This window comes from Triplophysa dalaica, chromosome 7, assembly GCF_015846415.1.
Source record: "Triplophysa dalaica isolate WHDGS20190420 chromosome 7, ASM1584641v1, whole genome shotgun sequence".
Lineage (NCBI taxonomy): Eukaryota > Metazoa > Chordata > Actinopteri > Cypriniformes > Nemacheilidae > Triplophysa > Triplophysa dalaica.
In genome coordinates this window covers 4,101,597-4,118,254 of record NC_079548.1, presented here as the reverse complement: position 1 = coordinate 4,118,254, position 16,658 = coordinate 4,101,597, and the positions used below count along the sequence as shown (strand labels likewise).

General features: G+C 43.0%; 2 protein-coding genes across 4 annotated transcripts in view; one reads left to right on the top strand and one right to left on the bottom strand.

The window, feature by feature from the left end:
* Positions 1 to 7,146, top strand: part of LOC130425803 (CREB-binding protein-like) — a 40,431-nt gene extending 33,285 nt beyond the window's left edge. For 2 of the 3 annotated variants that reach the window (XM_056752202.1, XM_056752201.1), the window contains exons 19-31: positions 193 to 281; positions 791 to 871; positions 1,132 to 1,188; positions 1,280 to 1,357; positions 1,442 to 1,509; positions 1,598 to 1,748; positions 1,842 to 1,988; positions 2,078 to 2,191; positions 2,427 to 2,592; positions 2,731 to 2,898; positions 2,982 to 3,143; positions 3,237 to 3,518; positions 3,681 to 7,146. In XM_056752202.1, coding sequence (XP_056608180.1) covers positions 193 to 281; positions 791 to 871; positions 1,132 to 1,188; positions 1,280 to 1,357; positions 1,442 to 1,509; positions 1,598 to 1,748; positions 1,842 to 1,988; positions 2,078 to 2,191; positions 2,427 to 2,592; positions 2,731 to 2,898; positions 2,982 to 3,143; positions 3,237 to 3,518; positions 3,681 to 5,906 — 3,789 coding nt within the window. In that variant the 3' untranslated portion in view covers positions 5,907 to 7,146. The remainder of the gene's footprint in view (positions 1 to 192; positions 282 to 790; positions 872 to 1,131; positions 1,189 to 1,279; positions 1,358 to 1,441; positions 1,510 to 1,597; positions 1,749 to 1,841; positions 1,989 to 2,077; positions 2,192 to 2,426; positions 2,593 to 2,730; positions 2,899 to 2,981; positions 3,144 to 3,236; positions 3,519 to 3,680) is intronic. The other variant, XM_056752205.1, reaches the window with a different exon arrangement.
* A 2,316-nt stretch (positions 7,147 to 9,462) lies between these two features.
* On the bottom strand, positions 9,463 to 14,975 carry LOC130426218 (heat shock protein 75 kDa, mitochondrial-like). Its single transcript, XM_056752867.1, has 18 exons — positions 14,794 to 14,975; positions 14,079 to 14,249; positions 13,849 to 13,931; positions 13,631 to 13,771; positions 13,016 to 13,087; positions 12,767 to 12,927; positions 12,565 to 12,674; positions 12,401 to 12,474; positions 12,168 to 12,323; positions 11,967 to 12,087; positions 11,765 to 11,834; positions 11,538 to 11,685; positions 11,269 to 11,454; positions 10,867 to 11,005; positions 10,702 to 10,787; positions 10,419 to 10,564; positions 10,086 to 10,158; positions 9,463 to 9,980 (listed from the first exon to the last, which is right to left on the bottom strand). The coding sequence occupies exons 1-18, from the start codon at positions 14,912 to 14,914 to the stop codon at positions 9,879 to 9,881; spliced, it is 2,160 nt and encodes a 719-aa protein (XP_056608845.1). The 5' UTR covers positions 14,915 to 14,975; the 3' UTR covers positions 9,463 to 9,878.
* Between the last annotated feature and the right edge of the window lie 1,683 nt (positions 14,976 to 16,658).

Sequence of the window (16,658 nt, the reverse complement as noted above, 5' to 3'; positions counted from 1 at the left end):
GTCAGATAAACTCATTAGTCAATCTTGGTAAATGACAAGTTGGTTGTCAGATAACCGGTTGACCATCATGACTTTTATTCTGTATAAATCTGTTTGGTTCTTTTATGAAGTATGGAACCGTGAATTGATAGAAAAAGATTCAGTACTTGCCTTGTTTGTGTGTTAACAAAACTTTAATGTTGTCTTCCGCAGTTCGAGTTCTCACCTCAGACACTTTGCTGCTATGGAAAACAGCTCTGCACTATATCCAGAGATGGCACATACTACAGCTACCAAAACAGGTAACAGATGGCATGATCTATGATGAGAGATCGAGAAAGGAAGGTTGGAGTGTGGGACTGTGATGCACAGATAAATCCGACTCGGATGTGGACAACCTTTTGCTGACCTCGAATTGTTTACACGTCTCTTTAAAAGTACAAGGGCAAAACTTGATCGATTGAGATGGATCGGTTAATTCATTTACTTATAGGGTCTAGAATGAAGATTTTCATTACATCATCTCGTTGCATTCTTATACTGTCCTGAAAGACGTTCAGTGCATTTTTTAGGTTTGTTCGCCCAGAAGTATAATCATGGCATATTGTCATAAATCTCAATTATACTTGAATTAACACTTAACTATTGTTGAAGTCATTACAATCCATTACATGACAAGACATCCATTGATCATTTGGTTTGATTGTTAACGTGTCAGCTGTGCCTTGGTCAGTCTGCTGTGTGTCTCTTGTGCTGTGTTGATCTCTGCGTGCCGGTTTGACTGTGCTCATGTTTGCTGACTTGCCGACAGGTATCATTTCTGCGAGAAGTGCTTCAACGAGATCCAGGGCGACAGCGTCACCCTCGGAGATGACCCAGCACAGCCACATACGTACGTGTTTCCACTCGCTTCAAGAAGAGATTTGTTGGACTGCAGACTTGTTGGAGTCTTTTTCTTATTTAGTGCATGAATGAAATTGACACTTGTGCTTTGGCTTATATTCGTCAGAACCAGTTTTGAAAAGCACAGAACAAAATGTTTATGCGTTAACTTGGACAGCCCAGAGAATTATACTAAAAACTTGGTCAAATGAACAACTCATGTAAAATATAATATCAGTATTTAAAAATTCATGTATCTTTTTTCCCCAGTATGATATCCAAGGAGCAGTTTGAGAAGAAGAAAAATGACATGTTGGATTCTGAACCGTACGTCATTGATTTGTGTTTGTCATTACCATATAGGAAATGCTGTTTACATGTGATGTGAAAAAAGGATTAAAACGTATCTTCTCTGCAGATTTGTTGAATGTAAAGACTGCGGAAGGAAGATGCATCAGATTTGCGTTCTGCATTATGACGTCATCTGGCCGTCAGGGTAAGCGACAGATCCATCCATTTCCCTGCAGTTGATCAAGTGATGTGACATGCTCCTCACAACTGCTGTTTTCCCCCATTACAGTTTCATCTGTGACAACTGTCTGAAAAAGTCAGGAAAATCGCGGAAGGAGAACAAGTTTTCTGCCAAGAGTAAGCACCTGTGACGCCCGAGTTGTTGGTCATACTTTTAGTTGTCTGCCACAGAGTTAGCTAAACCTGCGTGTGCTTGTGTGATCAGGGTTGCAGACCACGCGGTTGGGCTCGTACATTGAAGACCGGGTGAACAAGTACTTGAAAAGGCAGAGTCACCCTGAAGCTGGAGAGGTGTTTGTGCGGGTGGTGGCCAGCTCTGAAAAGAACGTAGAGGTCAAACCTGGAATGAAATCCAGGTACCGTCACTTTCAGGAATATAAAGTAATGTAATATATGAATGATGGAGACGTAGAGACAATTGAATTGTTGATCATATCACTTCTCTGCAGGTTTGTTGACTCAGGGGAGATGTCAGAAACCTTTCCCTACAGAACCAAAGCACTTTTTGCATTCGAAGAGATTGACGGAGTGGATGTATGTTTCTTTGGCATGCATGTCCAGGAGTATGGATCCGAATGTGCTTTTCCCAACACCAGGTAGTGTTGTGCACAAATACTAATTTCTTGGGAAGTAAACAATAAATTACGTCTTGAAAAAGCTTAATTTGCACATTGTCTCTTTCTAGGCGGGTATACATATCATATCTCGACAGTATTCACTTCTTCAAGCCTCGGTTGTTAAGAACTGCAGTCTACCACGAAATCCTCATCGGTTATCTGGAGTATGTCAGGAAACTTGGGTAAGTTTTGTACCACCTTGATCATGCTTAACCAATCCTAAGTAAGCTCTTTTTAACGTTACAAAAACAAGGCATTAGTTTTAGGCATGAATATGTGTTTTCATTAAAATAGCAGACATGATCAGTGTTTGTGGAGAAATTATTTTTGCAATTCTAAGGTGTAGAAATGACATGAAGTCTTTATTGTGACGTTATTTTTGATCATGGCACTAATGGATGAGATTTTCACCTACAGGTATGTGACTGGCCACATATGGGCCTGCCCACCAAGTGAAGGAGACGACTACATCTTCCACTGTCATCCTCCAGATCAGAAGATTCCCAAGCCCAAGAGACTCCAAGAGTGGTACCGCAAAATGCTGGACAAGGCCTTTGCAGAAAGAATCATTAATGACTACAAGGTATGTGTACAATTGTCCACCATTTCATTGTGTTGTTGAACAAATAGCTTTTTGTAGGTTTGCAGTGATCAGATTTTTATTCCTACGTTAGACTTCCAATCATATCACTCACAAAATGCCCGACTGTGTGTTGTACAGGACATTTTCAAGCAGGCCACAGAGGACCGCTTGACAAGTGCCAACGAACTTCCCTACTTCGAGGGTGATTTTTGGCCTAATGTTCTAGAGGAGAGCATCAAGGAGCTGGAACAAGAAGAGGAGGAGAGGAAAAAGGAGGAGAACACAGCCTCCACTGAGACGACAGAGGTTAGCCCGAAAGCCAAACTCTGGACATGAAATTGATGTAGTAGTTTATAGGCATTCATTTATAATGTCGTAAATTTTCACAGGGAGCTCAAGCCGACAGCAAGAACGGCAAAAAGAAGAACAATAAAAAGACCAACAAGAACAAGAGCAGCATGAGCCGCGCCAACAAAAAGAAGCCTGGGATGCCGAATGTAGCTAATGATTTGTCCCAGAAGCTTTATGCAACGATGGAGAAGCACAAAGAGGTTGGGCTGAACTCACTGATTTTTGGAGAGAATACCATTTCTTCTCCTGTGCTTACTTCTAAATGTCTTTTTTTTTTACTTGATCAAATCCAGGTCTTCTTTGTGATCCACCTGCATGCCGGTCCAGCGGTCAACACCCTGCCTCCGATCATGGATCCTGACCCATTTCTGACCTGTGATTTGATGGATGGCCGTGACGCCTTCCTGACGCTGGCCAGGGACAAGCACTGGGAGTTTAGTTCTTTACGACGCTGCAAATGGAGCACAATGTGCATGCTGGTGGAGCTACACAATCAGGGCCAGGACCGATTTGTATATACCTGCAACGAGTGCAAGCACCACGTAGAGACCCGTTGGCATTGCACCGTCTGCGAGGTCAGTGCTGTTTTTATGGCTTTGACAGTACTGTTAGGTTACTGTTCCTAATCCTATTTTAAACAAGATAAAGATTATTATATAGATTGTAAAATAAAACAAATGATTCCGATTTGATTCTTTACTATGGGTATTTTATAAAATACTTCTGTTTTTTTACAGGACTTTGATCTGTGCATCAACTGCTACAACGCCAAGGGTCATGAGCACCAAATGGTCAAGTGGGGTTTGGGCCTGGACGATGACAGCAACAACCAGAGCAGCGAAGCCAACAAGAGCCCGCAGGAAAGTCGTCGCCTCAGCATCCAACGCTGCATCCAGTCGCTGGTACACGCCTGTCAATGCCGCAACGCCAACTGCTCTCTGCCATCCTGTCAGAAGATGAAGCGGGTGGTGCAGCACACCAAGGGCTGCAAGCGCAAGACCAACGGCGGTTGCCCCGTCTGTAAGCAGCTCATCGCTTTGTGCTGCTACCACGCCAAGCACTGCCAGGAGAACAAGTGCCCGGTGCCCTTCTGTCTCAATATCAAGCACAAGCTGCGACAGCAGCAGATTCAGCAGCGCTTGCAGCAGGCGCAGATGATGCGGCGGCGCATGGCACTCATGCAGGGCAGAGGAATGCCTCAGAGTCTGCCCTCCCCAACTACCTCAGGAGGTCCGGGGACACCCAACTCTCAACAGCTGCCGCAACCTAACACCCCTCAGGCCCCGCCAACATTAGCCAACCAGCCCCAGCAGCCGCATCAGAACGTGGCCGGAATGGTTAAGGGCTTCCCCAGCCAACCTCCTACGCCTGGCTCCCAGGGAAAATCAGGACCACAGTCCTCACCTTTGCCCCAGCAACAGTCTCCTCTGCCTATGCCTCCCCAACAACAGCCGCAGCCCTCTCCACAGCAACATGCTGCAATGAAGGTCAATCAAATGGAGATGATGAACAAAAACAAGCAGCTACAACAACAGCAGCAGCCAGACCACAGAATGAATATGAACGGCATGCCGATGAACCAAGCTCGCATGATGAATCCAATGCAGATGATGGGTCCCCGTGGTCCTCAGATGGTTCAGAACATGCAGCCTGGCCAATGGGGACAGGGGATGCCAGGAGTCATGCAGAATCCGCAGGCGCCTCCGCCGCAGCAAGTTCCCCCTCAGCAGATGGCCATGGCCCCGCAGCAGCCTCAGGTAATGCAGACGCCGCAGCAAGCCCAGCTGATGCAGCGCGCTTTGATGCAGCAGCAGCAGCAGCAGCCACGGCAGATGCAAAGCGTCATGCCTCCCCAGCAAGCGCCACCACAGGCCCCTCAGCAGCAGGGCCTGCAACAAAGAGGAGTGGCCAGCAGTATCGCCCCGGGAGCGTTACAAGATCTGCTGCGCACCTTGAAATCGCCAAGTTCCCCTCAGCAGCAGCAGCAAGTGCTTAATATCCTCAAGTCCAATCCCCATCTAATGGCTGCGTTTATTAAACAGCGGACGGCAAAGTATCAGTCCAACCAGCCGCAACAGCAGCAGAATCCACAGGCCATGCTCGCAGCCCAGCCAGGAATGCAGAACATGGCAGTCATGCAGGCTGGTGCTGTGCAGAGACCTGGTATGGCCCCTCAGCAACCTCAACAGGTCGCTACGCAGGCCATGGCGGCCCTCGGCCCGCAGGGACAAATGATGAACCCGGCACACAATGGAAACCAGCAGCAGATGTTCCGTCGCCAGCTCTTGCGTCAAATGCAACAACAACAACAGCAGCAGCAACAGCAACCTGGAGCCATGCAGCCTGGACAAAGATTCCCGCAACCCCAAGGCGCGGGTAGTTACTCACAAATCCGGATGCAGCAGCAGATGGCCATGCAGGGAGGTGCCGGGTCCATGGGTCAGATGACACCCATGGCTCAAATGGGCCAGTCTGGTATGAGCATGGAAGCCCAGCAAAGTCTCCTTCAACAACGCCTTCTCCAACATCAACAACAACAGCAGCAGCAGCAGATGCTGAAGCAGCAGATGGGTTCGCCGGCACAGGCCGCTTCAATGAGCCCGCGACCTCACATGCTTGCAGGACAGCAGCAGGCCATGGCCAACACTCTGGGCAACCAGGTGAGGTCACCCGCCCCCGTGCAATCGCCCCGTCCCCCCTCCCAACAACCACATTCCAGCCCGTCCCCACGCATGCAGCCTCATCCCTCGCCGCAGCACGCTGCCATGCACTCCGGCTCCTCTCACCCGAGTCTCGGGGGACCCATGCCGGGACCCATGGACCAGGCTCACCTGTGCACACCCGAGCAGAATGCAATGCTTCCTCAGCTGAACACGCCAAACCGTGGAGGACTGACTAACGACTTGAGTATGGCCGGGGACACCACGGGAGACACGTTAGAGAAGTTTGTCGAGGGATTGTAGCATTAAGAGACGTTCTAAAGGACAACGGTGCACGTTGTATTGAATTTTGAAAAGTCGTCAGAATACGACAAAGCAACGGACTGTAATAGGTTTACACAACCAGTGGACTGCTTTTTCCTCTGTTGGAGGGATTCAAATTACTGTTTCAAGAGCAGAATCACAAAGGAGGTTTTTGAGAAGGGTTGGTCCGACCGGCTGTAATTCAGACCTGGTCCATGTGTTACGTTTTTAATTTGTTTTGTTTTTTGTTCTCGGGCAGGGGTGTTATGGACTTTTTAATGAAATTTCTCAAGGCAAAATATTCGATTTTATTATTGAAGACTTTCGTTTTGGATGTTTGCAAACTGAAATGCATTTTCTTTTCTGTGTGTGTGTGTGCTATTTCGGGACTGTAAGATATTTGGTGTGGAATTTGGATAAATCCTCATTCCCGTCTGTATTCACATTTACCAGGTTTGGAAAAGGACGCGCGCAGCCTTTTTCACTCCAGACTGTGGAGTTTGTACAGAGGACCTGTATTCATTTGTACAGAAAGGAGCCTTGGCTACTGCACACACACGAACACGAGCAAACGGTGAAAAGTTGCTCTTATTTTTCAAGGTGCCCAAATGCGTTAATTTATTGGCCTGAATTCAGTAGTTGTTGCTTAAGATGTAGGAAAATTCTTACTGTTTTCTTGTTTGATCTCTGAAACATCAATGATGTCCCCCTCTGCCTCGCTTATGAGGCCGGAGTTTCGTCTGACTGCTGATTTCTTCAAAGAGTTCTTCAGTCGACCTCTTTTTTTTCTCCATGAAACTTGAATTGAAGGTGAACGATTCTTTAATGTAAATCATGCAGCTCGATGACACTGTAAATAAAAGGAAAAAAGATTGAGATCGCTGTATAAACTGGTTAAGAACTTGTTTCGTACTTATATACCATATTGTTAAATAAACTGTGTGCAACAGACACAATGTCTCCTTGTTTTTAGTACTTGTGCATTAAAATGTCATACAGCCAAGCAAAGATTCGTCCGGGTTACGGTTAACGCAACGGAATAAAGCAGTCATTGTGCAAAACTTAAAATCATTCTTTAAAAGTCGTTCTCTTGTTAAAACACAAATAGTTTGAAGCATTAGTGATTTCCCCACAAGTAATAAAAATGCACTCAGAGATTTTGACTCTCATTGACATCTATAAAACTCAGTGGAAAATTTAATGGCAGGATATTGGAGTTTTTTGGTAAAGGGTGCGGGATTCTTCGTCGTTGTGCTAGACATGATTTGATCCGATGCAAAATACTCTGACATACTGGCCTTAGGTCAAATTTAGACCCTGTTCTGTTGAAAAATACAGCATATGCTGGTTTAGTATGTATCGATGCTGGTTTAAGATGGTCCTTAGGTGGTTTAATCTTAGGACCAGCACATGTTTAGGACCAGCTTAAACCAGCATAAAAACATACCTAACCCAGCAAATGCTGATTTGGTATGTTTTGATGTTGGTTTAAACTGGCCGTGTGCTGGTCCTTCTCTCGTTTAAGATGATCATATCCGCATCAAAACATACCTAGTCCAACATATGCTTGTTTGGTATGTGTTGATGCTGGTCATGTACTGGTCCTTAACTGGTTTAAACTGGTCATGAGCTAGCTGGTTTAAGATGGTCAAACCAGCATCAAAACACACCTAACCCAGCATATGATGTTCTTTTCAACAGGGTTGTGACTGCAACCCTAGGATGCATGTTTTGGTTTTGCTGGACTCTGGAAGTATACTTGTCACAAATATGTTGACAGTATTGGGGGTTCCAACAAAAACTTGGGACACTTTCCTTAGCACAAACACTCCCCTGCCCATTTTACATCATTGGACTTCAGTCCTCACTTTTTGTCTTCTAAGTTTTTGATGTTTCTAAATTTTATAAAGGTTGGATGAGTAGCCCTTATTTTATTACTTGAGGATAATTAATGTCTAGATGTTTCTTAGGTCAATGATTATTTTAATCCAGGATTCCTCTGCAGTCAAATGACTGTGACAAGTGACAGGGAGGCTTACAAATGTTTTAGAAATACCGCTTACATTTTTTCTGTGAGATTTCATGTATGGTACTAATTCACACTAAAATCAGCATATGCTGGTTTAGATATGTTTTGATGCTGGTTTTACCAGCTAAGGACCAGCTTAAACCAGCACAAACCAGCATCAAAACATCAAATCAGCATATGCTCTTTTTTTCAAAAGGATGACGTAGCCTATTTTAAAAAGGGGAACGTTTCATTAGTTATTTAACTCTTATCGAGCTGCAATAAACTTTGGGACTAAAGATGAAGTATTTCGACTCTAATCCAGAATCCTGCTTATTTCCACGTTTTTATTTTGAAAGTCAATGTCCATCTGAGTTGTTTGTCAGATAATGTACCAACATGTCACTGGTTCTTAAGCTTTTCTTCAATTTTTTTTTAATATGAATTGTTTTGTGTTAGGGAGAATAAAATTAGAATGTTTTATGAAAGCGGATTTTAAACCTAATTTAAATGTAAAATCAGTGCAATGTAGAGGAAATGAAGTATCGCAGTATGCGTTTACCGCTGGCTTCACTGCGCCCCCTTCTGTCTGAATCACGAAACTACAAGCACTCATTTTGTCACGTATTGAATGAAGCACTACATCTATGTTTCTGCATTTCACAAGCTTGATAAGAAATGTATAAAATATAGATTCCCTATCAGTTCATGAAAACTTTATTATATATAAGAAGGATAGGTCCAGTTCTTAATGATGATCGGTATAAGTGGATTTATAAGCATCATAGCCCACACACATGTGCAGTAGATATGAAACAACTTGTAAAAGTTTTTAATGTCTTACATGCTAGTCTACATTATTTAAAAAAATGTTTTAAATGTATTATTGTACATAATTATAAATATATGTATTATCTTTTATGACCTCATATGTCATATTTGCATTCCTGGGGATAAAACGTACCGATACAAATTTCCAGCATCTAAAGACATGTCCACTTCATATGATTATATACATAAGGCTAAACGCCAATGATTAATAACTATAACAGGAGTTTTGTCAACGACATCTTTGGTTTAAATTTGTAATATAGGGGTGGTTTCCCAGACAGGGCTTAAGCTAGTCTCAGACTAACTTAAATGTTAGAAGTGTCTTGAAGAACTTTTGCTGACATATCTTAAAGTATATCAATGCGATTGTGTCGTCACAAGATGCACACCCTAACATTTTTAAAAACAACTTAAATATCTTAATTTAACTAAGGCCTAGTCCTGACCTAAACTAATCCCTTTCCAGGAAACAGGCCCTTGGGGGTTTTAGTTCACTTTAATTTTGCCCTCTTCATCTTTACTTACACTTTAGCACAAACTAGATACAGGGAATCGCATTATATTTGTCCACGTCCAAACACATGAACATTTATGTGTATTCACAAAACTACAAAAAAGCACGTCCTATTAAATGTAGTGAAATGTTCTGTCAAAATGCTCTTTAGGTCCAGAAAGACCAACATAAATAAAAGTGGGAAATAAAACATTCAAACAGGCTAAGAAAAATGTGTAGACCTTTAATGTTATGTATTTGAGATCTAATCACTCCTTAAATTTACTACAGTATCATTAATTTATGTGTTGAAACAACAGACAACGTCTGGACAAAACATTTAAATGATGGACAGTTAATACCTAGTACAACACATTATCCTCATCTCACAAAGTTCAATTTTCAGCAGATTCTTCTCCATTCAGTTTCTTCACAATGACAACAGACAGACAAATGAAAAAATGGTCTCTTTACAGCTGATAAACTGTGACTCCCACCAAACCCACAGATGTCACAGATTCTCAAGTCTTTATATAGATAACTTTATCTTGAGTTGAGGGCGTGAGGTGGTGAGGCAGAGCCGTGTACAGCTCCAATGATAGTAAAACTGAGTCCAGTGGGGTGAGATACAGCGTGAGCTTCAATGTTTATCCAGAGCTTGTGTGAGCAGTTTATTCAGACGAGAAATCATCGGACGGGGGTCTTCATTCAGCCCAGCGGCGATCATGGCGTTGTCGTAAATCTTGTATGAAAAAACAATGTATTTAACCCAATGAAACTCATGCACAAACCACAGTTAAATATCTAAATCATACAGGAAATAAAGCGGAAGTCACGTGTTTCTCACCTGGTCAAGAACCATCTGAGCGAGTTCAGAGTTTGAGTCTCTCAAAGCGTCGAGTTTCTTGATGAGGTCGTGTCTGTAAATCATTGATGTTTTGTTAATGTTAGTTAACGCCAATGCAATTGTTCGTTTTATAAAAGCAATACATTGTGCATTAATCCATTTTAACAGATACATTTGTTTTAAAAAATGTTTTAGTTAATATTAAAATAAAGATAATGCTAGCTTATGCATTAACTACCGTTAACCTTTCTGGAACGTGTCACCCAATAAACATTGTAGTTGAGTTTTTGTCATGTATTGAATCTATTATCTTTAGGTTATGGGAGCGTGTACCCGGTGTTGATCTCCAGCGTGGGCTGCAGGATCTGCGCTCTCTCCTCCGAGCTGCGTGCGAGCTGCTGCGTGCGCAGGAAGTGTCGTGCGGCTCCCATCTCCAGCACTGTGATCATGGCCGGGTGTGTGTCTAGACGCGGGGTCACCTACAGGAACAAACGTACCACACATTATTTACCAAACACGCACGGGCCAATGAAAGCATCAGTTTTCTCAAATGTTTATTAATGTAGTGAACGCTGAGGCTTTCACTGATAAATGCAGCGTGTTTCAATGTGGTGACCTTGATGTTGGTGACTTTCTGTCCGAGTGAGTTTCTCATCCACGCCATCAGATCTTCGGCCTGCTGTTCCGTCAGCCTCTCAGATTCTGCACAACATAATGACATCATCACCGGGGTCTCAACACACGGCACGAGTCGAGATTTTCAACTGTTCTGATAACTTACCAGCTTTGCTGTCTTGAAACTTATCTTCTTTGTAATGATCTACCACGATGTCGGTCTCCACGGAGATGAGCTTCTTCCGGTCAAACTCTCGGAGGTGAAGCAGCGTCAGCTCATCAAACTGCTCGAAGCAGAACAGAACCTGCCGGAAGAACCAGACCGTCACAAAACAGCCACAGCAACGGCTCACTTTGACTCCTAGTCTGGTTACCCAGAATTCAGTTTCACTAACACTATTATTGAGGTTATAAGAACAAACCGGGACTAGACCATTTAAAGACATGGTTTACGCAAAACAAATGTGTCGTTCTGCAGGACACAAAAGAAGATATTTTGAAGGTTATTGATAACCAAACACTGAAGACATTTTTCTAAATAACTTGTTTAGTGTTCGTGTGTTTTCACCTCCATGTCTTTTTGTTTCATGGCCTCGAAGTACGGCGAGTGTTCGGCCAGGTGGCGGTTCGGCGCGCACAGGTAATAAATATTCCTGGATCCGGCCTTCATGCGAGAGCCGTACTCCATCAGACTGGTCTGCTGTCCGGCGGGAAGAGCGGATGACTCGAAGCGCAACAGCTTGCCGATGTCCTCCTGCCACATCACAACACCATCCATTTACAAACCAAGAAACACAGAAACATATATTATAGAAGAGAAAAGAAGACCGCACGTACCTTGACGCTCTGCTCGGCTGTGGTCACGATGCCCTCACGCATAAAGAGGCTGTAGTCATCGTAGAACCGGGCGTACTTCTCCGGATCTTTCTTGCTCTGATCTAAGAAGAAGCGAATGATCCGCTGCTGTAAAACATCTCTCAGTTTCCTGAAAGCGATGACATGAGTGTTACTCTCGGAGGCATGAAACGGATGGTGTGAGGAGATGTATCACACAGGGTTTGTACCTGATCAGAGCACTTTCCTGAAGCAGCTCTCGACTGAGGTTTAAAGGAATATCTTCGCTGTCTACGACACCTGCCCACACAAAATGACATCATGATGCTTTATCGCGATACAGGATTGCATTGCAAAGAAATCGTCAGTGTCTCTTCCTGAATGACAAGAATGTGTTCAATGAATTGTGTCTTGGCTGGATGTTCTGCTCACCTCGCAAGAAGCGAAGCCACTTGGGAAGAATATCTGAGGCTTTGGTCTGGATCAGAACCTTCCGGCTGTACAGAGCCACGCTGGATCCCATTTCACGACTCACGTCAAACATTGACGGCTTCTGCTCTCACATGCAAACCCGTCAGACATGCTACAAACTCACACAGAATTCATTGTGTCCGTCTGTCCCAACACACTCACCATCTCCGGCACGTAGAAGATGCTGCGGATGTTGAGTGGAGCGTCGGCGCGGTAGTGCAGCATGTAGCGCGGTTTATCGTGAGCTTGAGCGATGTACCGATAAAACTCCTCATGCTGCCACTCGCTGATGTCTTTGGGCTCCATCATCCACAGCGCCTGTGAAGAGAGAGAGAGGTCAGGACGATCCATGCTCGAGAGAGGTCAGAGGTCATTTATCGTTAGACTTCTCATACCTGAAGTGTGTTCAGCCGTCGTCCGTTCAGGAAGATCGGAAAGCTGACAAAGTTGCTGTACTTGGTCACAACCTCTGGAAATAAAAACACAGACAGGAGTCGTTTGAATTGTCTTCTTCTTCAAGAAAATATGTCCGAGCTGATGTCGTCGGCGTGTGTCAAACCTTTGACGCGGTCCTCGGACGAGAACTCCTTACAGTCGTCTTTAAGGTAGAGCACGATCTTAGTGCCCTGACGCACACCTGAAGCTTCAGCGATCTCAAATAATCCAGAACTGCAGACGCACAAAACCCAATACAGGCACGTTTTTTTATTTAAAACAAATCAGATCTGGTTTTCCATTACAGCTGTTCTCACTCTGCTCACCCATCTGAGGACCACTTGTATCCGGGAGCGTCTGGTTCAGCAGATCGAGAGTAAACGTCCACCTTATCAGCCACCATGAAGGCGGAGTAGAAACCCACACCAAACTGACCAATGATGGAGCTGCTGGCCTCCGCTTGATTCTGAAGTTCTTCAAGAAACGCCTGAGAGATGCAGAAAGTCAAAACAAGAAATCATGTCCAGGTGCTCGAATCTCATTGGTGGAATCAGTCACGGTTCAATGAGACGCACCTTCGATCCAGACCGAGCGATGGTGCCCAGATTAGAAACCAGCTCTTCATTACTCATCCCAATACCTGTATCCTAGACATATGAGAAAAAAAGACAAAGAAATGTTTAAGATATTCTGCGATAAAATCAACTCATAGTCAAATTAAATATTCTCATATAAACACAATTATATAAACTAATGACTTAAAAGAGTATCAATTACGAGATCGTGTAAACTACATGTCATGCAGTGTGTAATGTTGCCGTGTGTGAATGGAAGCAGTCTGACAAGTTGTAAAGCCGAAGGTGAATGAATAACTAAATTATTGGCTTGGAAAAAAGAGTCGATGACAGCCAAAAATGAAAATTCTCATTTCATTTCAATCCTTTATTTCTTCCGCAGAAAACAAAAGAAGATATTTTGAACAAAGTTGGTAACCAACAGCACCGATCCCCATTCACTTCTATTGTATGGATACAAAACCATAAATAATAGAATCAAAATATTTGAAATTCAATTCATATGGAAAGTTGTGTTATCATTTGATTTGTTTGTATTAATGCATCATCTGGTATCCTAGGCGGTCTCAAACATGCTGTGTTTTTTGATCAAGGTGTTTCATTGGTGCACGAGACCTGGATGGTGAAGGTTCCTTTGGTTGCGTCTGTCTGCAGGTGGATCTCCATCGTTGCTGCGTCACCACCTGATGTCATCATCCGGTGCCGCAGTTTCTCCAGCGCATCACTGCCGTTCGAGATGAGCTCTCTGATGAACACCTAACAGTGCAAACATCATCAAGATTCAGACGCTCACAGAACTGAGATGAATGCCTTGTTTCTCTAATATTCTTTACCTCCTTCTCAGAATACAGTGACCTGGCCACAATATCCAGCAGTTTCTTCGTCTCCGCTTGGAACTCATGTTTGGAGAAGGATCCTGATAAAATAGATCCATTTATAATATATGTTCGTCTGTTCATCGCAATAACTACATCATACGTAAATCATCAATAAGAGAATTTCTTCTTTGGATGAACTATTCAAAACAACATATAGTTGATATATACAGTCAAATCTTTTGTACCTTGAATGCTCTCTGTGTCACTGATGATGCTGTGGAGCTGCTCTTCTTCTGCAGGTTCTACTTGTTGAGTGCTGTATGTGCGGCGGTGAAGCACACGGGCACCGGTACAGCTTGAGCTCCAGACTCTGACCGGTCTGCCGTAATGCTGCTGATGTCTGCCATTGGTGTCAGCTGTTTAAAAATAACAGAATTACTATCAGCACTGATTCTTTATAGATCTTTTGGGTTTGATAATGGGTTTGTGTTAGGTTGGTTATGGATGTTTAACACTCTTTACGTAAGATTGGATCTATAGTATGTATGTAATAAACAACACAGTTATTTACTCCCACATGAAAAAATAACTTTTGTATACTTCATAGATACTAAATGACACTATAGTGGTCAACTCAACATTGTTAATAGTACAGAATATTGTAGTGTACATCAACAAAGTGTATACTATAGCACTATATTATAAACTATATATATATATACTATATATATAACTACAGTTTGCGAAACTACATACCAATACTACAGTATTTTTCAACTTTGCAATAAACTCCAACTCAACACAAATCATGTGTGCAAATTTGTATGAATAACACACTATGATCTGTCAAATTCATGTTTTCAAACTAAAATCCCTGTTTCCCCAAAGCTGGTTTATTCTGGTGACTTGAATACACATGTTACACAATTAATTTATAAACAAAACGTTTAAAACATGTACCTCCAGTGAACGTCGCGGGCACTATTCTGTTTGTTATCCCTCTGCTGGATGATAACAGCCTGACATGAGCCCGCTGAGAAAGATTTAAAGAGTATTTGAGTAAAGATACTGAGCGAATCATTGCTGCTTTGACCTATAGATGATGGAAACTGAGGCGTGACAGTCGTACTGTGAGCGAAAGGACCTCGCCGGCGCGGCCCGATGACGTCAACGGGCGGCTAAATACATGCCTGCGCAAGATGACCGGCAGTCAAAATTCAGCCTTTGCTTGTGTCAAATTAACTGAGTGTGTTCTGTAAGTATGTACGTATAGATAGTTACGTTTTTATATACGTAGTTTTATTCGTAGTGGTCAAAATGTGTTCCCTCGAAGCTCGTGGAGGACATCTGCTGGTCGAACACCTGTAAATGCACCCGATTCAGATATACTGTATTTTATGGTTTATAACAGCTGTAACGTTGCCCTCGCGCTAATAATTACACGCATATTTAAATCTGATCAAATCAAATATGAATGGTACAGAAAAACATGAAATATAAAGTACCTTCGAATCAAGCATGAGCGGAGATTATGAGTGACATGATCTTTACCATTGTACTCATAAAACTATCATAAATGCACATTTCCATTTCATGAAGTCCACAGTCAACGCAACCATGTACCAGGAAAATTTACAGCACTTCATGATTCCTCTCCTGTCAATTTTTATGGAGATGCTGATTTCATTTTCCAGCAGGACTTGACACCTGTCCACACTGCCAAAGCTACCAAAAGCTGCTTCAATGACCCTTTGTGCTCGATTGACAAGCAAACCCTCCTGACTTGAACCCCAGAGAGAATCTATGATGAGACACCAGACCCAACACTGCAGATGACCTGAAGGCCGCTATCAAAGCAACCTGTTGTTCGGAGACTGAATTTTGGGTTTCAATATCTGTAATATATTCATCTAAACTTCAAGAAATAAAGGCTTGAAAATTTTAACTCTATGTGTAAAGAATCTATATAATGTATGGGTTTCACCTTCAGAAATGAGTGACAAAACATACTGACCTTGTTCATGATATTCTCATTTTTTTAGATGTACCTGGACATATATAATCTATTTTCCTCTCTATGCTAAATCTTTGGAGTATATCAGATTAATAATTCACTGCATTATGTAAACAAAATGTTTGTGACAAATAAATCTTAAAACAATCACTGTGAATCAGATTTTGACAGCGAGTGTGTCACGACCCAGGTCGGTTCGGGACTTCTTCTGCACGTGGGTGTGTTGTTTTTTTGTCGAGCGTGAGGCTGGCTACCCGCTAACCGCGTGTTCAGTGCCTACGTCTGTCTCCCCGCCCCGTGTTTTCCTTAGGATTCCCCACACGCCCCGGGACTACTCTTCCATGTTTCTCGAAACCACGCACGGGATTGAGCTGAGCATCTATTGCACGTCTGCCAGTGACCGGGATTCTGTCTCGCACGGAATTGAAGTGCGCCTCTACTACCGATCTACCAGTACCCGGAAGTCTGCCTCTTCTCACGGTGATAAGGCCCTGAGGATTTGGACTTTCACTGTGCTATTGACTTTGTCTCTCCAATAAAACCTTTTGTTCACCCCGCAATTGGGTCTCGCCTGTGTATTGACCATGACAGAGTGTGGTGTGTTTGATGCATTGTCATTAGATGAATGAATATCTGTTTTAATGATGAATGCTCATTGTCATTAATTACATGTTTCTTTTCTTGTGTACTGTTTAATTTCATAACTGACAGTGAAGTGTTTCTTGTTTATGTTGATCATGTTGAAAATTTCAATGTCAAAAAAAAATTCAGGTAATCCATGTATATTTCCTTAATTTGTTTATATTACACT

Excerpts from the sequence above, each read along its gene's own strand:
- LOC130426218 (XM_056752867.1), bottom strand. The coding sequence starts at position 14,914 with ATGATTCGCTCAGTATCTTTACTCAAATACTCTTTAAATCTTTCTCAG. Across the intron at positions 12,324-12,400 it reads GACGGCTGAACACACTTCAG|GCGCTGTGGATGATGGAGCC; the intron begins GTATGAGAAGTC and ends CTCTCTTCACAG. Across the intron at positions 11,835-11,966 it reads GTGGCTTCGCTTCTTGCGAG|GTGTCGTAGACAGCGAAGAT; the intron begins GTGAGCAGAACA and ends TTGTGTGGGCAG.